General features: G+C 43.1%; 1 protein-coding gene and 1 long non-coding RNA gene across 3 annotated transcripts in view; one reads left to right on the top strand and one right to left on the bottom strand.

Annotated features, from left to right (window-relative positions):
• Nucleotides 1-18,971, top strand: part of LOC116971907 (MDM2 binding protein) — a 69,944-nt gene that overhangs the window by 8,279 nt on the left and 42,694 nt on the right. For both annotated transcript variants that reach the window (XM_033019097.1, XM_033019098.1), the window contains exons 3-9: nt 784-857; nt 3,683-3,834; nt 6,656-6,714; nt 8,544-8,688; nt 10,068-10,182; nt 15,173-15,310; nt 16,401-16,495. In XM_033019097.1, the coding sequence (XP_032874988.1) occupies nt 784-857; nt 3,683-3,834; nt 6,656-6,714; nt 8,544-8,688; nt 10,068-10,182; nt 15,173-15,310; nt 16,401-16,495 (778 nt within the window). The remainder of the gene's footprint in view (nt 1-783; nt 858-3,682; nt 3,835-6,655; nt 6,715-8,543; nt 8,689-10,067; nt 10,183-15,172; nt 15,311-16,400; nt 16,496-18,971) is intronic.
• LOC116971910 lies at nt 259-18,968 on the bottom strand. Its single transcript, XR_004411656.1, has 3 exons — nt 18,959-18,968; nt 5,891-5,893; nt 259-295 (listed from the first exon to the last, which is right to left on the bottom strand). It is a non-coding gene; the product is annotated as an uncharacterized LOC116971910 (long non-coding RNA).

Raw genomic sequence — 18,971 nt, 5'->3', positions numbered from 1 at the left:
TGCCCGTCCCACCTGCCTGCGTTTGGCTCATATTCCTCTAAACCTTTCCTATCATGTACCTGTCCAAATGTCTTTTAAAAGTTGTAATGGTACCTGTTTCAACTATCTCCTCTGGATGCTTATTCCATGTAGCCTCCACCCTCTGTGTGAGGGAAAATTTTTTGCTTCTCCAGTTCCTCATAAATCTTTCCCCTTAAATAAGTCTTGCAGCAGCCTGAAATCTCCCGGCATATTGGTTCTTCTAATTCCTGTTGACTATTTGGGATCTATAATACACTCCCAACAAGGCGATCATCTTTTTTAATTTCTCAGCTTCATTCTTATAACCTCACTGTACGAACCATCAGTAATGTCACCTCGGACTATTGCCATGACATTCTCCTCAATAAAGCAGCGCCCCCTCCTCTTTTATCTCCACCTCTGTCTCATCTGCAGCAGCTGTACCCTAGAATATTAATCTGACAGTCTTGACTCTCTCTTAGCTAGGCTTCTATACTGGCTCAAACATCCCAGTCGCATGTAGCTAACTATTCCCTCAGCTCATCCACCATATCCCATGAGGCCTCTTGCAGTAAAATAAATGCAATTCAATCCAACAGTCCTACCCCCACTCCCTGCCATGCTCCTGCCTATCCTGTCCAATGAACTTTAGTTTCCCTGATGTTGCCCTTATTGTGATAGTGGTTTCAGACAGCTTAATTATTTTAATTTTTAGTTGGTTCTCTCAATAGCTTGACATTAACGATTTATTGGTGTAAGCTTTGACTGTTTAATCTCTTCCAGCCTGCTCAATAAGTGGAGTTCCAGCCCCACAAAAATGGTTCTGCGCAATTCAAGCAATCCGAGGCTTTTCACAGGTAAAAAAGACAGGGAGGGAATCTGGGGATAATCTGATGAGAATGTTGGAGGATATGTCAGAGGAAAAATTAATGGGGCAATTGGATTTCTTAGTGAGTGGGCAGGAAATCAGTGGGATAAAATGCTGTTCTCCTTTGTCAAAGGTCATATGGAGCTGCGTATAATGTTTTTTTCCAGAATATACATTAATAGTGCAAAAGGTGCCTGCACCATATTCGTTTAGAAATTTAAAAAGATAGTGAAAGTAAGTAAATCTAAATAAGCAGTGCTGAAGTTTAGATTCAGATTCAGATTCAATCTTTATTGTCATTGTGCAGTGTACAGTACAGAGACAACAAAATGCAGTTAGCATCTCACCCAGAAGAGCAAACATAGAATAATGAGCAATAAATATAGACACGTACATACAGTAGTAGTAGTGCAATTTTTCTGGGGGAAGGAGTGTCCGGGGGGGGGGGGGGGGGTGATTGGCAGTCACCGAGGTACATTGTTGAATAATGTAACAGCCACAGGGAAGAAGCTGTTCCTGGACCTGCTGGTCCGGCAACGGAGAGACCTGTAGTGCCTCCCGGATGGGAGGAGGGTAAACAGACTGTAAACAGGCTGTGGGGTGAGAGCAGTCCTTGACGATGCAGTCCTTCGCAGACATCGCTTGCTTTGGACAGACTCAATGGAGCGGAGTGAGGAACCGGTGATGCGTTGGGCAATTTTCACTACCCTCTGCAGTGCTTTCCGGTCGGAGAATGAGCAGTTGCCATACCATACTGTGATACAGTTGGTAAGGATGCTCTCGATGATGCAGCGGTAGAAGTTCACCAGAATCTGAGGAGACAGATGGACCTTCTTCAGTCTCCTCAGGAAGAAGAGACGCTGGTGAGCCTTCTTGACCAGTGTTGAGGTATTGTGGGTCCAGGAGAGGTCATCGGAGATGTTGACCCCCAGGAACCTGAAGCTGGAAACACGTTCCACCTCCGTCCCGTTAATATGGATGGGGGTGTGCGTGCCGCCCCTAGACCTTCTGAAGCCCACAATGAGCTCCTTGGTCTTCTTGGAGTTAAAGGCCAGGTTGTTGTCAGCGCACCATGCTGCTAGGAGCTGGACCTCCCCCCTATAGGCCGACACATCGTTGTTGCTAATGAGGCCAATCACCGGTGTATCATCTGCATACTTGATGATGGTGTTAGTGCCATGTACAGGTGTGCAGTCGTAGGTGAAGAGGGAGTAGAGGAGGGGGCTCAGCACGCAGCCCTGTGGAACGCCGGTGTTCAGGGTGAGGGTTGAAGAGGTGTGCTTGTCTAACCTAACTGACTGGGGTCTGTTGGTTAGAAAGTCCAGTATCCAGTTGCAGAGGGAAGGGTCGATGCCCAGGTCGATGAGTTGGGTGATCAGTTTTGAGGGGATAATGGTGTTAAATGCTGAGCTATAATCGATGAACAGCATTCTCACGTAGGTGTCTCTGTTGTCGAGTTGAGAATGTTTGAATGTGCATCAAATGTATTCTACTCTAAAAGTGATGAGGCTTGACAGATATAGGCAGAAAATTGAGATGGAATAATATGGGGTATGTTTTGACCTTGAGAAGCTAGCAGTCTGTGGGAAATCAGTTTTGATTGGACATGTGTAAGATGTTGGTTTAAATCAAAGATAGACACAAAATGCTGGAATAACTCAGCGGGACAAGCAGCATCGCTGGAGAAGGATTGGGTGACATTTTGAGTCGAGACTCTGAAGAGATGCTGAAAACTTAGAACCTGTACTTGGGCAGTTAAAATGGAAGTTGCCTTCAGTGACACCTTGCTGCTTTATAGGGTGTCCCACCCAGGAGCTTGAGAAGAGGACCATCTGAATGGAACAGATCTTTGTAGTTTTCACACACTTTTCACTTTGTTTTAAAACTCCTGAGGAAACATTTGTACCTTGCTGAATGAGGTGTTCCTGTGTTTTTAATAGCAAACATACATTGTTGAACAACTTCTTTGGCCTTGAGAAACTGTTTTTACATTTCTGGTAAATGAAAATCAAGAGGAAAATAATGCAGATACTGGAAACCTGAAACAAAAGCTATAAACACTGGAAAACCCAGCTGGTCGGGCAGTGTCTGTGGAAAGAGAAACAATCAACGTTTCAGTTTTGCCTCCCCTTCAGTTCAATGCTAGCCTGACAGGTAAACTAGTTGAACTTTGGACATAGATAGGTAAGTGCAACTAGGACATCATAGCCATTACTGAAATGTGTAAGGGAAGGACAGGACTGGCAGCCTGAGGGTACATGTGCTACAGATGAGATAAAGTGGGAGTAAAATAGGAGGCAAAGTTGCTTTACTGATTAAGGAGAACAGCATGGCGAGATTACATTACTGAAGGATCTTTCAGTGAAGCTCTATAGGTGGAGCTGAGAAAAAAAATGCCCATTAGCTGATGCAAGAATGAAATTAAATTGGATAAGTGAAATATGTGAAACAGTGAACACTGAACTTCAATGAGTATCTTCAGCCACTAATGTCGGATTATAGAGCAATATTTTGGTACACATTCCTGCAGGAAATCTGAGAAAAATCCAAGTGGTTTGTTAAAAACAAAAATACCAAAAGCCCCAGATCCCATTCTGCTTGATGTGTCAAGATCATGCAAAGTGTTGGAGTAACTCCGTGGGTCAGGCAGCTTGTCTGGAGAACACGAATAAGTGATGTTTCGGGTCAGGAGCCTTCTTGCCTGACCAGCTGAGTTACTCCAGCACTTTGTCTTGTTTGCTAAAGCAACATTTTGGTGAACCAGCATTGTGTCGATATGTTAAGATTACTATTGTTTTATTGTTTTCTGTCTAGTTCTGTAGTACAGATTGGGAAGAAATTAATTCAAGCTCACAGGCCACTAACTGTGAGGAATCTCTACCAACATTAATACAAGATTGCCTGAATAGCATAAATGCTTGTGAAGAAGAGGACAGTGATGGGAAAGACTCGCCACCCTTATCTGAGTAAGTATTGTTTAATTGTTGACCCTAATAAGTTGCAATGTTCTGAATATTTTTGGTGAAGTACATCATTTTGTCCATTAGGATTCATCCCTGCCCACCAAGTATTCGTTATTAATCCCAGCTTTCCATTATTGTACAGCTATTTTTTGGAGATTGCTCTTGGTTTAAGATCTCATCTCTGACAGTGCAGCAGTCCCACTATCCTGTACTGTAAAATAATGTGGATTATTGTGCTCAGATTCTGGAGTGCAATTATGTTTTGAGACAAATGGGGAATATGAGGCTGACAAATAAGCAGTCACGAGATGGTGATTTGCCTTCATTGAATCCAAGATGGCATTAACGTGCATGATCCTTTCAATGACTAGCGGGCTGAGGCAATGTTTAATATTGCGGAGGAGAGATAAGTGATATAAATAACCGATTGAAGAGAATCTGATGGACAGTAAAGAAAGGAGTATGAGGAAAGGCAAAAAAAATGCACAATGTCAGTTTGAATGGAAAATCCTATGGACCTTGAGCATATGAAATCAAAACAGAAAAGCTGAATTACTCGACAGGTCAGGTTACATCTCTGAAAGGAAAAACAGAATAAATGTTTCCATCTTGAAACATGTTTTGCTGCAGGTATTATGGATAATCTTAAAGGAATAAAGAGTGGCAGAGAAGTTGAGGGAGGGAATTCTAGAATCTTGGCAGCTGGGAGCATGATAGTAAATGATGAAATTATATTTGATGGGCCCAGAAGACCAGAAATGAAGAAATTCTCATATCTCTGAAGGGGTTACAAAAATAGGAAAAATGAATTCATGTTAGACTCTGAAATCTGTGATAAGGATTTTAAAATACGGGCAATATTTTACGAGAAGACAATGAAGCAAACAAAATGGATGATAGTTGAATGGACAGGACTTGGCGTAACCTGCATACATGTGGGAAATCAGGGCATTTGGTCGTAGGACTGGTTGGGTAGAGGGACTAATCGGTAGAGGTGGATTGATAGGCTAAAATATGTTACAAGGAGTATCATGGGCAAAGCAAATGAGCTTGGAGCCAGGTAAGTGCATGGAATGTGTGCTATGGCCATTACAAAGACTTGTTTGTCAGAAACAGATGGGAGTGTCAAAGGCTGCAGGGCCTTTATTAGAAGAATATAAAATTATGAGGCGTAGCTAGGTTAAAGTATTTTTCCCCGAGCCAAAATATAAAATACTGGAGGGCATAGGTTTAAGATGAGAAGCAGGAATGATAAAAGACGTGCGGGGCACCTTTTTTTACACAGAGTGATAAGTGCCTGGAATGCACTGCAAGGATAATGGTGGAAGCAGTTGCCATAGTGGCATTTAAGAAACTTTTAGATGGGTACATGGGTATTCACGGAATGGAAAGATATAAATCATGTGCCGAGAGAACAAATTAGTTTAACTTGAAAGTGCTACCTCCTGCACCCACACACAACTCACTGACTTCATCCATTTCACCACTAACTTCCATCCGGCACTCAAATACACCTGAGCCATTTCCGACATCTCCCTCTCATTTCTAGACCTCACTATCTCCATCGCAGGTGATAGACTACTGACCGACATCCACTATAAACTCACTGACTCCCATGGCTATCTGGACTACACTTCTTCCCACCCTGCTTCCTGACAGGACTCCAGCCCCTACTCCCAATATCTCCGTCTACGCTGCATCTGCACCCAAGGATGAGGTGTTCCAAACCAGGGCATCGGAGATGTCCTCATTCTTTAGGAAACAGGGATTCCCCTCTTCTACTATAGATGAGGCTCTCACCAGGGTCTCTTCTATACCCCGTAACTCTGCTCTCACTCCCCATCCCCCCCCACTCGTAACAAGGGCAGAGTCCCCCTTGTCCACACCTTCCACCCTACCAGCCGTCACATACAACAAATAACCCTCCGACATTTTCGCCACCTCCACAACGGGATTCCACCACCGACCACATCTACTCATCCCCTCCCCTGTCTGCTTTCCGCAGAGATCGCTCCCTCCGTAGCTCCCTGGTCAATTTGTCCGTTCCCACCCAAACCACCCCCTCTCCGGGCACTTTCCCTTGCAACTGCAGGAAATGCTACACCTGTCGCTTTACCTCCTCCCTTGACTCCATTCAAGGACCCAAGCAGTCTTTCCAGGTGCGGCATAGGTTCGCCTGCACCTCCTCCAACCTCATCTATTGCATCCGCTGCTCTAGTTGTCAGCTGCTCTACATCGGTGAGACCTAAAGCTTCGCTTCGCCCAACACCTCCGCTCGGTTCGAATTAACCTACCTGATCTCCCGGTGACTCAGCACTTCAACTCCCCCTCCCATTCCGAATCTGACCTTTCTGTCCTGGGCCTCTTCCATGGCCAGAGTGAGGACCAGCGTAAATTGGAGGAGCAGCACCTCACATTTCACTTGGGTAGTTTACACCCCAGCGGTATGAACATAGACTTCTCTAATTTCAGGTAGTCCCTGCTTTCTCCTCCCCTTCTCAGCTCTCCCTCAGCCCACTGTCTCCGCCTCTTCCTTTCTTCTTCCCCCACCCTCACATCAGTCCGAAGAAGGGTCTCGACCCGAAACGTCGCCTATTTCCATCGCTCCATAGATGCGGCCTCACCCGCTGAGTTTCTCCAGCATTTTTGTCTACCTTCGATTACCATCTGCAGTTCCTTCTTAAACAATAACTTGACATTATGTTCGGCGCAGACATCTAGGGCTAAAGGAGTTGTTTCTCTTCTATGTTCTAAATTATTTGCATTTTATTTAGCACATTAATAATAATTTGCAATTTATCTGTTGATATGTTATGTTTTATAGGTTGTTTGAAGAGGCAGCAGAGGGTCTACATCGGCTTGCAGATAAACTCCCTCCTCCTGGTAACTCTCCGCATACTTTCAATAGGAAGTCATGGAGTTGCAACGTTGAGAAGTTTCAATATTCAAATTAATTGCAGTAATGGCAGGCCGATTGACGTCAATTTTTTAAAATCTTAAAATGTGCTCTTTTTGTCCAAAAGCAAACTGGAAATTGTTATGAATTATTTAATGCTTTCCCAGATGCCGTTGATCTGTGGAGTGTTTCAAGAATATTCTCTCTGTATTTCAAATTTCCAGCTTTGCTGTTTTTTTTGATTTTCCTCTTGTATCATTTGAGATTCTCTCTGACCTTGGTGAGATGTACCACCCAAAGGATTCATAACCAGATTTGTAAACAGATTTACATTTATCTTTTGGGGGTGTATACTCATCTGACAGAATTGTTTCTTGGTGATGCACTAAAAATCCTAGACGTCAGCAAGCAGGTCGATGCTGTTTTTAGACCTACTTACGGCAGGGTCCAAGCCAACCAATAAAGGAATAGCAAAGTTAAATGGGAGATTCAAGCACCAGCATACCTCACAACAGAACAGAGGGATACAGACTCTTCCCTGTTCTAAAACATGACACCACAGTTATTCACCACAGGGACCAAAACTGCACACAGTACTCCAGGTGTGGTCTCACTAGGGCCCTGTACAACTGCAGAAGGACCTCTTTGCTCCTATACTCGACTCCTCTTGTTATAAAGGCCAACATGCCATTCGCTTTCTTCACTGCCTGCTGTACCTGCATGCTTACATTTATAGACTGATGAACAAGAACCCCCAGATCCCGTTGTACTTCCCCTTTTCCCAACGACGCCTTTTAGATAGTAATCTGCCTTCCTGTATTTGCCAGCAAAATGGATAACCTCACATTTATCCACATTAAACTTCATCTGCCATGCATATGCCCACTCCCCCAACCTGTCCAAGTCACCCTGCATTCTCATAGCATCCTCCTCACAGTTCACACTGCCACCCAGCTTTGTGTCATCTGCAAATTTGCTAATGTTACTTTGAATCCCTTCATCCAAATCATTGTATATTGTAAATAGCTGCGGTCCCAGCACCGAGCCTTGCGGTACCCCAGTAGTCACTGCCTGCCATTCTGAAAGGGACCCGTTAATCTCTACTCTTTGTTTCCTGTCTGCCAACCAATTTTCTATCCATGTCAGCACTCTACCACCAATACCATGTGCCCTAATTTTGCCCACTAATCTCTTATGTGGGACCTTATCAAATGCTTTCTGGTACACTACATCCACTGGCTCTCCCTTGTCCATTTTCCTAGTTACATCCTCAAAAAATTGCAGAAGATTAGTCAAGCATGATTTCCCTTCGTAAATCCATGCTGACTCGGACCGATCCTGTTACTGCTATCCAAACGTGCGGCTATTTCATCTTCCAGCATCTAGCCCACCACCGATGTCAGGCTAACTAGCCTATAATTCCCTGTTTTCTCTCTCCCGCCTTTCTTAAAAATTTGGATAACATTAGCCACCCTGCAATCCACAGGAACTGATCCTGAGTCTGTAGAACATTGGAAAATTATCACCAATGCATCCACGATTTCTAGAGCCACTTCATTAAGTACCCTGGGATGCAGACCATCAGGCCCTGGGGGTTTATCAGCCTTCAGTCCCAACAATCTATCCAACACCATTTCCTGCCTAATGTGGATTTCCTTCAGTTGATCACAGAATTGTTTAATTTATTTCTGATATTCTTACGGTTGTTTCATAAAGAGCGTGGAAGTGCAAATGCATATTGTTGCGGTTGAACCACTGTTTTTTTATGCTTTGAATGAAGCCTGAATTTTGAAGTGTTTTTCCTTTTTGTTGATAGGCAAAGTGTCATTGGACCTAATCATGCTCGTCTCTGGCAGAGATATTCCGAGGCTGAAAGATTGGCTGCCCGTTGTGGGAGCATTTAAGCACCTGAGAGAGTGGCATTCAGCAGAAATTACCATAACAACAAAGGTTGGCAAATGGTAGGTAACTTGAGCAAGCTCACAATTTTAAGGAGAATTGTGTCTGAAAGACAAGTAGTTAGATAAACTGTGTATATTTTTTTAAAAAATCAGTTATCCTGAGTAAAAATCAATAGGTCTCTCTTCCCTTCAGTGGCAGCTGAGTTGTGACCAAATTGATTTAAAATAATGAATAGTTGTATCGACACAGAGTCTTCCCAGTCTGGCAAAGGACAAAACTAAAGCCCAAACCATTCATGACAATCCCCAAGAACCAAGTAAATTCAGAGAAACAAGAGACTGCAGATTATGGGATTTCGAGCAAAACACAAAGTGATAGAGGAAGTCAATGAGTCAGGCAGAATCTGTGGAGAAAATGGACATTTTAGTTTGGGACTTTTTTTGCATTGGAATAGTGGAGAGAAAGCTGGAAAAGAGAGGCTGGATGGGGCAATGGCAAGTGATAGGTGGATGTATGTGAGGTGGGGGGGGGGGGTGTTGGTGGAAGATTGGCAGCGGGTGGAGGAAGTGAGAAACGCTAGAGATGAAAAGGAGACGAAAGGGTGTCGGAGAAGGAAAGAAATGGAACGTCAGAGGGCGAGATATGGTGTTAGCGGACATGTTGGAAGGTGGATGTTTATGTTAACCTTTATGTAGTTGTGTGTCTTGTTGATTTTTTTTAGTATGACTATGGTAAATCGAGTTTCACTGTATCTTAATTGGTACCCATGACGATAAAATACCTTTGAACCTTTTGTTTGAGATGTTCAAGGAAGAATCGGAGGGCCTTGAGGCCTTCCTGATGGAAAATGGAGGTGTAAAGGGGCTGGACATCCATGGTGAAAATGTGGTGATGTGTGGGGGGGGGGGTGGTTAGGAATTGGAAATTATTGAGAAGCATTTGAGGTGTCACGGCTGTAGTTTGGAAGGGACTGAACCGAATGGAATCGAGGTATTTGAAGAGGAGTTGGGTGGGGAAGGGACAGTTAGAAACAATGGGTCCACCACAGCAGTCCCGCATGTGGATTTTGTAAGTAGATAGAAACAGGCAGTAAGGGATTGGGGAGCTATAATGTTGGAAGTTGTGGAGGGGAGATTGCCTGAGACAATAAGATCGTTGATGGTGTGGAACATGCTGGCCTGGTGTTCCTCAAGGAGTAGGTAATGAAACTCTGAGTGGTGACGCCTGGCCTCAGCACGGTAGAGGTCAGCCTGACAGACTGCAGCAGCAACTCCCTTGTCTGCGGGCTAGATGACAATATAGGGACTGTTACTTTGTGAGTGGAGGTCTGCGTATTCGGAGGAGGTGAGACACGAGTGCGTAACGGAAGTGTAGAAGTTGCAAGCTGCTGTTTATTATTTCCATCTCCAAGTGTATAACATAAATTATTTCATTGTAGTTGGCAGAAAATTGCAGAGTACCTGGGAGCAACTGTTGTAGATCCTGAAAAATTAACGAATGCGATTGACCCGTTGGTGTTGTGGAGAGGGCAAGTACGCATCCAAGAACGAAAGGTACGGTTCCTGTTTTTCTATATTTCATGGCAGAAAATATCCAAATTGGGAATATAGGGAAATATATATGGGAATATGGAAAAACATCCCAATATCGCAATTGGGATGTTTTTATTAGAAAGAAAGATACTGCGAGTTGTGTAAATTTGAAATGTAAATGTAAACTGGAATAGGTGAAAATGGGAGGAGATGAATGAAATACAGGTGCACAACCTTTTATCCGAAATTCCGGAAACCGAAAAGCTCCGAAAACCGGACATTTTTTCCAGGATGTCGTCTGCACACCAAAGCTCTAGTTTGGCGCCAAACTTGACCCGAAACGACCCACGGTCAACCCAGGTCTGTATTACTGTAGCGGCTGCCTCCTCCCCGGAGACCGGGGAGACACTTAAACATCTGTAAATCATTGCTTAAATGTTAGTCAGTTAGTTTGGAGGGCTTTTATGTGAAGGGGGGGGGGTGAAGGAGGAAACTTTAATTCTTAGTCCCCTACCTGGTCGGAGAGGCGGGGAGCGGGCAATGCCTTACCGGGTCGCCGTGCAGTAAGCTCCGGAGCACTGTGGCCGCCGACTCCCAACATCGCGGAGCTGGGGCTGCGGGCGTCCGGCCGCGGGCAGCGCCGGTTGTAGCTCCGACCCCGGCAACTCTACCCCTGGCTGCGCGGCGTTCCAAATCCAGCGCCGCCCGCGACCGGACGCCCGCAGCCCCAGCTCCGCGATGCTGGGAGTCGGCGGCCAAAGCTCCGGAGCTTACCACACGGCGACCCGGTAAGGCATTGCCCGCTCCCCGCTGGTATCCCAGCGCTATGGCCGCCGACTCCCAACATCGCGGAGCTGGGGCTACAGGCGTCCGGTCGCGGGCGGCGCTGGATTTGGAACGCCGCGCAGCCAGGGGTAGAGTTCGCTGGGGTCGGAGCTCCAACCGGCGCCGCCCGCGGCCGGACGCCCGCAGCCCCAGCTCCGCGATGTTGGGAGTCGGCGGCCACAGCGCTCCGGAGCTTACTGCACGGCGACCCGGTAAGGCATTGCCCGCTCCCCGCCTCTCCGACCAGGTAGGGGACTAAGAATTAAAGTTTTCCCCTTCACCCCCCCACCACATAAAATCCCTCCAAACTAACTGACTAACAAGCAATGATTTACAATGATTCCCCGGTCTCCGGGGAGGAGGCAGCCGCTCCAGACTTTTCAAGCCGCCCGCGCTACCTACCTAATCTACGCTAAAAATCTTCCATTCCGAAATCCGAAAAATTCCGAAATCCGAGAAGTGTCAGGTCCCAAGGCTTTCGGATAAAAGGTTGTGTACCTGTACCTCGCATTTCTAGCTCAACATTTTTAGTAATCATAGAAACATAGAAAATAGTTGCAGAAGGAGGCCATTCGGCCCTTCATTTTCTTCCCTTTTCCTCTCCTGGCATTTAGGTTTTCATTCCTCTGCCTGCCAATCCCATCACTAGGCATGCCTTTCCCACCTTCCAGTAACTGGTACCAGGGATCCCCGCATTCTAACACTAAGCTGCACACAAGGGACAATTTACCAAGCCAATTAACCGTCAAACCTGTACGCCTTTGGAGTGTGGGAAGAAACCGGAGATCCCGGGGAAAACCCACGCAGGGCAGGGGGAGAATGTATAAACTCTGTAAAGACAGCACCCCTAGTCAAGATCGAACCTAGTTCTCTGGCATGTAAGGCAGCCACCATGCATGATAAAGATAGACACAAAATGCTGAAGTGACTCAGCTGGTCAGAAAGCATCTTTGGAGAAAATGGATAGGTGACATTTCAGGTTGGGACCGTTCTGCAGATTGATTGTAGAGGGGAGGGATCTGAAAGCAAGAAAAGACCAGTACACATCAGGGCGGGCACCAGATGGATTCAGGCAAGGTGATTCCCATATACGCCAATTGTTGACTTGGCATGGTGTGACCCCAAGTGGGATACATCATTGTGAACTGTGGAACTGGTTAACTCGACTTTTAATGGAGGAAGGGTTAGGGGATATGAGGTGAGGGCGGTGCATGTGGAAGTCACCTAAAATTAGAGCATTCAGGGCCTGTCCCACGAGCATGCGACCTGCATGCGGCAAGCACGACCAAACCGGAAGCGGGGGCCGCGCGGAGGTCGAGTGATCCCCGTACAGGGCCGGTCCTACCGTTGCCGTGCGGAGGCACAGGACAGAAAGGTTCGAGTGGCAGTGGGACTAACTTCATCTAGTACATCTGGTGTCCCCGATGTGGGCTCTTGTGCATTGGCGAGACCAAACGTAGACTTTCTAATTTTAGGTAGCCTCTACATACATTGCCTTCCCCTTTCCCCTTGCTCCTCCATCTCCCTCCACTAAAAGTCACTTAACCAGCTCCACAGTTTGCAATGATGTATCCCTCTTGATAGACGAGCAATTGGTCTATCAGGGAACCACCCTCCCTGAGGCCATCTGTTGCTGGCCCTGATTTGTCCTGATCTTTTCGCTTCCAGTTTTTATACATTTTGGTTTTACCATTTAGAAATTACAGCAGTGTTTATACATTGTCCCCCCCCCATTTCAGGGCACCATAATGTTTTGGACACAGCAAGGTCACGTAAATGAAAGTAGTCATGTTTAGTATTTTGGTGCATATCCTTTGCATGCAATGACTGCTTGAAGTCTGCGATTCATGGACATCACCAGTTGCTGGGTGTCTTCTCTGGTGATGCTCTGCCAGGCCATTTTTAGCTTCTGCTTGTTTTGGGGGCTAGTTCCCTTCAGTTTTCTCTTCAGCATATAAAAGGCATGCTCAATTGTGTTCAGATCGGGTGATTGACTTGGCCACTCAAGAATTGACCATTTTTTAGCTTTGAAAAACTCTTTTGTTGCTTTAGCAGTATGTTTGGGATCATTGTCTTGATGTAGAATGAACCGCTGGCCAATGAGTTTTGAGACATTTGTTTGAACTTGAGCAGATAGGATGTGTCTATACACTTCAGAATTCATTATGCTACTACCATCAGCAGTTGTATCATCAATGAAGATAAGTGAGCCAGTACCTTCAGCAGCCATACATGCCCAGGCCATAACACCCCCACCACTGTGTTTCACAGATGAGGTGGTATGCTTTGGATCTTGGGCAGTTCCTTCTCTCCTCCATACTTTGCTCTTGTCATCACTCTGATATAAGTTAATCTTCATCTCATCTGTCCACAAGATGTTTTTCCAGAACTGCGGTTGCTCTTTTAAGTACTTGGCAAACTGCAACCAGGCCATCTATTTTTACGGCATCTTGCAGTGTAGCCTCTGTATTTCTGTTCATGAAGTCTTCTGCGGACAGTGGTCATTGACAAATCCACACCTGACTCCTGAAGAGTGTTTCTGATCTGCCGGACAGGTGTTTGGGGATTTTTCTTTATTTAAGAGAATCCCAGTCTTCTGTCATCAGCTGTGGAGGTCTTCCTTGGCCTGCCAGTCCCTTTGCGAGATGTAAGCTCACCAGTGCTCTCTTTCTTCTTAATGATGTTCCAAACAGTTGATTTTGGTTAGCCTAAGGTTTGGCTGATGTCTCTGATAGTTATAATCTTGTTTCTCAGTCTCATAATGCTTTCTTTGACTTTCATTGGCACAACTTTGGTCCTCATGTTGATAAACAGCAATCAAATGTTCCAATGGTGATGGAAAGACTGGGTGCTGAGAGCTCTCTTATACCTGCATGAAGGAGGCAATTAAAGACACCTGAGCAATTACAAACGCCTGTGAAGCCATATGTCCCAAACATTATGGTGCCTTGAAATGGGGGGACTATGTATAAACATAGATGTAATTTCTACATGATGGTCAAAAATGTATATAAATACCCTTTAATAAAATCTGACAATGTGCACTTTAACCACATGTGATTTTTTTTCTATTATAAATCTCAAATTGTGGAGTATAGAGGCAAATAACTAAATGATGGGTCTTTGTCTTAAACATTATGGAGGGCACTATTTGTTCAGCATGACAAGCAGGCATTCTATGGAGAATCTCTAAGTAAAATCTCACTGAACTCAACTACATTAAGGCTTTATATTCCTTCTGCACATAGACAACTAATGGTGATTAAATACAGCTTCACTCATTAGAATTGATAGTCTACTCCAACATTTTGGTTATGGACAAGTAATCTAGAGAATTTCATATTTACAAGAGGAGCACATCTTCACTGAACAAGTCTCAAACGAACGAGAACACCTATGCATATTCTAAGATTTGTTGATAATCCAGACACTCAAAATAGGAATGCAGACATCCCAAACAGCCTTCTTTCACACATTTGAAAGACTGCTCAGTCAAACAGTGGTGCTTATTCAAGCAGTTATCTTTATCTTGGATTGAAGACTAGTTCCCGATTAGTTCCTTGGAAACTTTGATTTTTGCTCAACATTCTGGCATATTTACATATAACCTTTAAAGAGGGGATAGCTTGATGGTGAGAGAGGCAAAGTTTAAAAGAGATAAATGTGGCAGCATTTTTTTTGCACAGAAGGTGGTGAATGCTTTGAATGTGCTGCCGAGAGTGGTGGGGGGGGAGCAGATATGATAGCAGCATTTAAGAGATTTTTAGATAGGTACATGGATATGCAGAGAATGGTGGGTTATTGAATATGTGTCGGCATCATCTTGGAATCATATTCAGCACCAATGTCGTGAGTTGAAGAGCTTGTTCCTGTGCTGTACTGTACTGTTCTATGGTCTATCTGAAGTTTCTTGTATCGGTTGTTTGTATATCTTGTTTGTGAGTCTTACTGCTACCCTCATTTCTCCACACTTAAAGAAAGCCCACACCTAATAATCACTAACAAAATAAAAACATTAGTATCTATTAACTTCTTAAATTGTATGGTAAAATTTGGTTGAAGCACTCCATTAGATTAACCATGCATGGTTTTTAAATACCTAAGTATGTACATTTGTAGAGGTTGCTTTGTTTGAAAGCAAATAATACCTTGTCATTTGTAACAAGACAATTTTTCTTTTCCCTAGTTTGCTTCAGAGGTCACGTTTCCTGGGTTCTGCTTGAGAGCCTGCACTCAAAACTCGTGGTGTCATTTAATAAGCTCCTGCTCGACCACAACTTCCGGAGCATCAAATACAGCTGGAGAAGCGAACTTGATTTTCACCGTGAGCTTGTAATGGCCATCATAATGTGCCAGGAATCTATCGTTATCATTCTTGCCTGCATGCTCTGATGAATGTGTATAGATCAGCCAGTTCTGACTAAATGTTCACACATCTGAATTCAATGTATTCACTCTAATGGCCAACACTTCAGATAAGACGCATTATTGTTCTTTATTAAGTGAAGGATAATTTCTATCTTTGTGTCTCAACCACATCTGCCGTGTTATGATCATTTATGTTCTGAAGACGTTTGCATTGCTGTCAATATCTATTAGTGTGAGGTTTATACAGTACACCTGCTCTATATCTCTGCTAAGGACTCCTTTTAACATGGAGTGTAGGATCAAGGTACCATGGTGTTGCCTCAACTTCTCATCACATACATTTACTCACCATGACCTTGTTTATATGCAGCTGTAATGCGCTCAATGTTTAACTTAGAAAAATAACAATTTACTTGTCTGCATATTACTGAAATATAAGCAATACTTTGATGCCATTTATATAATGAATCAGGAAAATAGGAATTCAGTTAAGCTTTCTTTACAAATTATTTTGCCACACAAGGTTTCTGTGTAGAATTGTGCACTATATATTATTTTATAGACAACTCGTGTTTTACGCTTGGTTGATTTACGAGTTTTTAAAATGCAGCACTTATCTAATTGCCACCAAAGTTTAATTTTTGCGCTCCTATTTTCAGAATAATGTGCACAAATTTGTCTGGCACTGTATCGCAGCATAGTCACATATGGTGCCTGGCATATGTTTGATTACGGTGCTGCTTTTCAAGCCGGTAACCTCCAAGTAAAACACAAGGTGCTTTAATTATTATTTTTAATTTAGTTGAGCTTTGCAATATGCAAGCATTTTTGTAGAATAAAACAAACAAAATAATTTTTATTTAATTTGCACTGCAGTAAAGCACTGACAAGGTCTGCATCATAGATATCAAATTGATAAATTACAACATAAATAGTTTACATTAAAAAAAAATGTTTACTTATAAATATTTATTTCCATTAAAGAATGTTGTTTCTGCATCCTTGTGGCATTGCCTTGTAAAGTTTGTATTTGTTTTATTTTCCAGGTTTTCCATTATTACAAGCCAGTGCTGGAGTTTGTGCAGTTGGTGGCGCTCTCAGACCTTCCGTCTTGCTTTCAGTCTGGGATTGATTTTGAATTGTATCCTTGTTGTTAACTTGCATGATTTCACTTACTTTTTGTAGGTAGTAGTTTCTTTTGAAGATAGACATAAAAAGCTGGAATAACTCAGTGCAACAGCCAGCCTCTCTGGAGAGAGGGAATGGGTGACGTTATTTCAGCTTTTTGTGTCTATCTTCGGTTTAAACCAGCATCTGCAGTTCCTTCCTACACACGTGTATTTTCTTTTGCCAAGTTAACTATCAACCATACTTGTTCTGATTCACCTTCTGATTTCTGTGAAATACAGTATCTTTGTTACTTTTATTTTACTTCAAAGAATCGACCTGCCAGTGTTAGTTTAATTTAGGAGTCTGCTGAATGCAGATATAGCAGTAGACCGTTCAACCACTCAAGTTTATTAACAGCTCTTGGTGATTTGTGCCATTACCCATTGTACTTTGTTGGTTCTTGATACCCTGAGTAAAACAAAGTTCTACTAATTTACAAGGATGAGAGGAGATCTTATTTAGAAGGATGAGAGTGGATCTTATTGAAACATATAAGATTATTAAGGGTTTGGACACGCTAGAGGTAGGAAACACGTTCCCGATGTTGGGGGAGTCCAGAACCAGGGGCCACAGTTTAAGAATAAGGGGTAAGCCATTTAGAACAGAGATGAGGAAAAACTATTTCACACAGCGGGTTGTGAATCTGTGGAATTCTCTGCCTCGGAAGGCGGTGGAGGCCAACTCTCTGGATACTTTCAAGAGATAGTTAGATAGAGCTCTTAAAGATAGCAGAGTCAGGGGATATGGGGAGAAGGCAGAAACGGGGTACTGATTGTGGTTGATCAGCCATGATCACAGTGAATGGCGGTGCTGGCTCGAAGGGCCGAATGGCCTACTCCTGCACCTATTGTCTATTGTCTATGTAAAGAGGCTGCATTTGAATCTGGTGGTATGTGCTTTCAGGCTTTTATATCTCCCTGTCCTGACGGGAAAGAAGAGAGAGAATGACCAGGATGAGAATGGTCATTAATTGAATTTCCAGCAAAGGTTTGAGGCATTTAGACAGACTCATGGAGTGGAAGAAGATAGACTGTGAGCCGGCAGATGTGTAGTTTAAATTGGCATCGTGGTTAGTACAGACATCGTGAGTGAAAGGGCTTGTTCCTCTGATATACTCATCTATGTTCTTTGATTCATTTTGTGTAGGTTTTTGTGATTGCATACGTGAACACCCAAATTTCTCTTTCCCTGGAAGCTCTTAATCTTTCATCACTGGGAAATATTGCAAGTTCAAATTCCCTGACCTCATTTTGCTACGTTAAATTCCATCTAAAAATAGCAACCAACATGTGTTCTGCACGATGACTTTATAGATTTTCCAATCATTTAAATAAGAATGAATACCTGCTACAAGTAAAATTCTTCATATATTTCTGGCTTATTTTAACTATCATTAGAAATAAGCTAATTAATTTTGGTTATTTGGTTACAGAATGTAATGGTTGTAAAGATCCATTCAATTTATTGCAACTCTTTGTGAAATTCATGACCGGATATTTTTTATTCTCAGTTTCCAAATAGAGTACGGAAAAACTAATGTAGGTGAAATTGAGGCTGTTCTTTGAAGCCAACTCATTTATTGTGAATGTTAGCTGCTGTACAGGTACTGTTTCCTGTAGGTTGTTTTGTGTTAATGAGTGAACAATTACAAGTATTTTCTCATCATTTCCTGCCTTTGCCTTCCTTTGTCAGTATTTTCAGTCAATACTAGATTGGTTAGTAAGGCCCAATACAGCAGTGGTGTGACTCAACATCCAGTCATTGGAACTAACAGTTTAATTGGTTATTGTTTTGTTTTTTTTGTTTCTTAAATTAAATAATGGTATTTTGAAGTATTCTTATGTGTTATCTGTTCTCTCATCATTAGTGTGGGAAGACAAAAATGCTGGAGAAACTCAGCGGGTGAGGCAGCATCTATGGAGCAAAGGAAATAGGCAACCTTTCGGGCCGAAACCCTTCTTCAGACTGAAGCCGCACCTGCTGAGTTTCTCCAGCAATTTTGTCTACCTACGATTTTCCAGCATCTGCAGTTCCTCCTTCGAAAACACACACTAATGATGATGTTTAAGAAGGAACTGCACTAAAGAAAGAACAAACGTGAATTCAGTGCTGAAGCTATTTCTTGCAGGCTCTGGCATGTTTGTTTATTCTGTAAGAGGCTTAGCAATTCCCTCGAGTTAAAAATAAGATTATAAAATGGAATTGTTGCTGAATAAACTGAAGAAAATTGTATTGAATTAATGTTCTGTATGATTAATCTTCAAGTTTCGATAGAATACATGTTAACTTTCAACGTGTAGAATGTACAAAGAATGGGCTTGAGGCCTGCTTTCACATTTTAATTTGTTTCTGAATTTTTTGGAGACTATGATTATTAAGGGGTCGTTTTTTGTGTTATTGATAAATATCACCATATTTTTAATACATTGAGTACCTTGATTAAATTA

The sequence above is a fragment of the Amblyraja radiata genome, chromosome 4, assembly GCF_010909765.2.
Source record: "Amblyraja radiata isolate CabotCenter1 chromosome 4, sAmbRad1.1.pri, whole genome shotgun sequence".
Taxonomy (NCBI): domain Eukaryota; kingdom Metazoa; phylum Chordata; class Chondrichthyes; order Rajiformes; family Rajidae; genus Amblyraja; species Amblyraja radiata.
The sequence above is the reverse complement of the archived record's forward strand: the minus strand, read 5'-3'. Positions and strand labels throughout refer to the sequence as shown.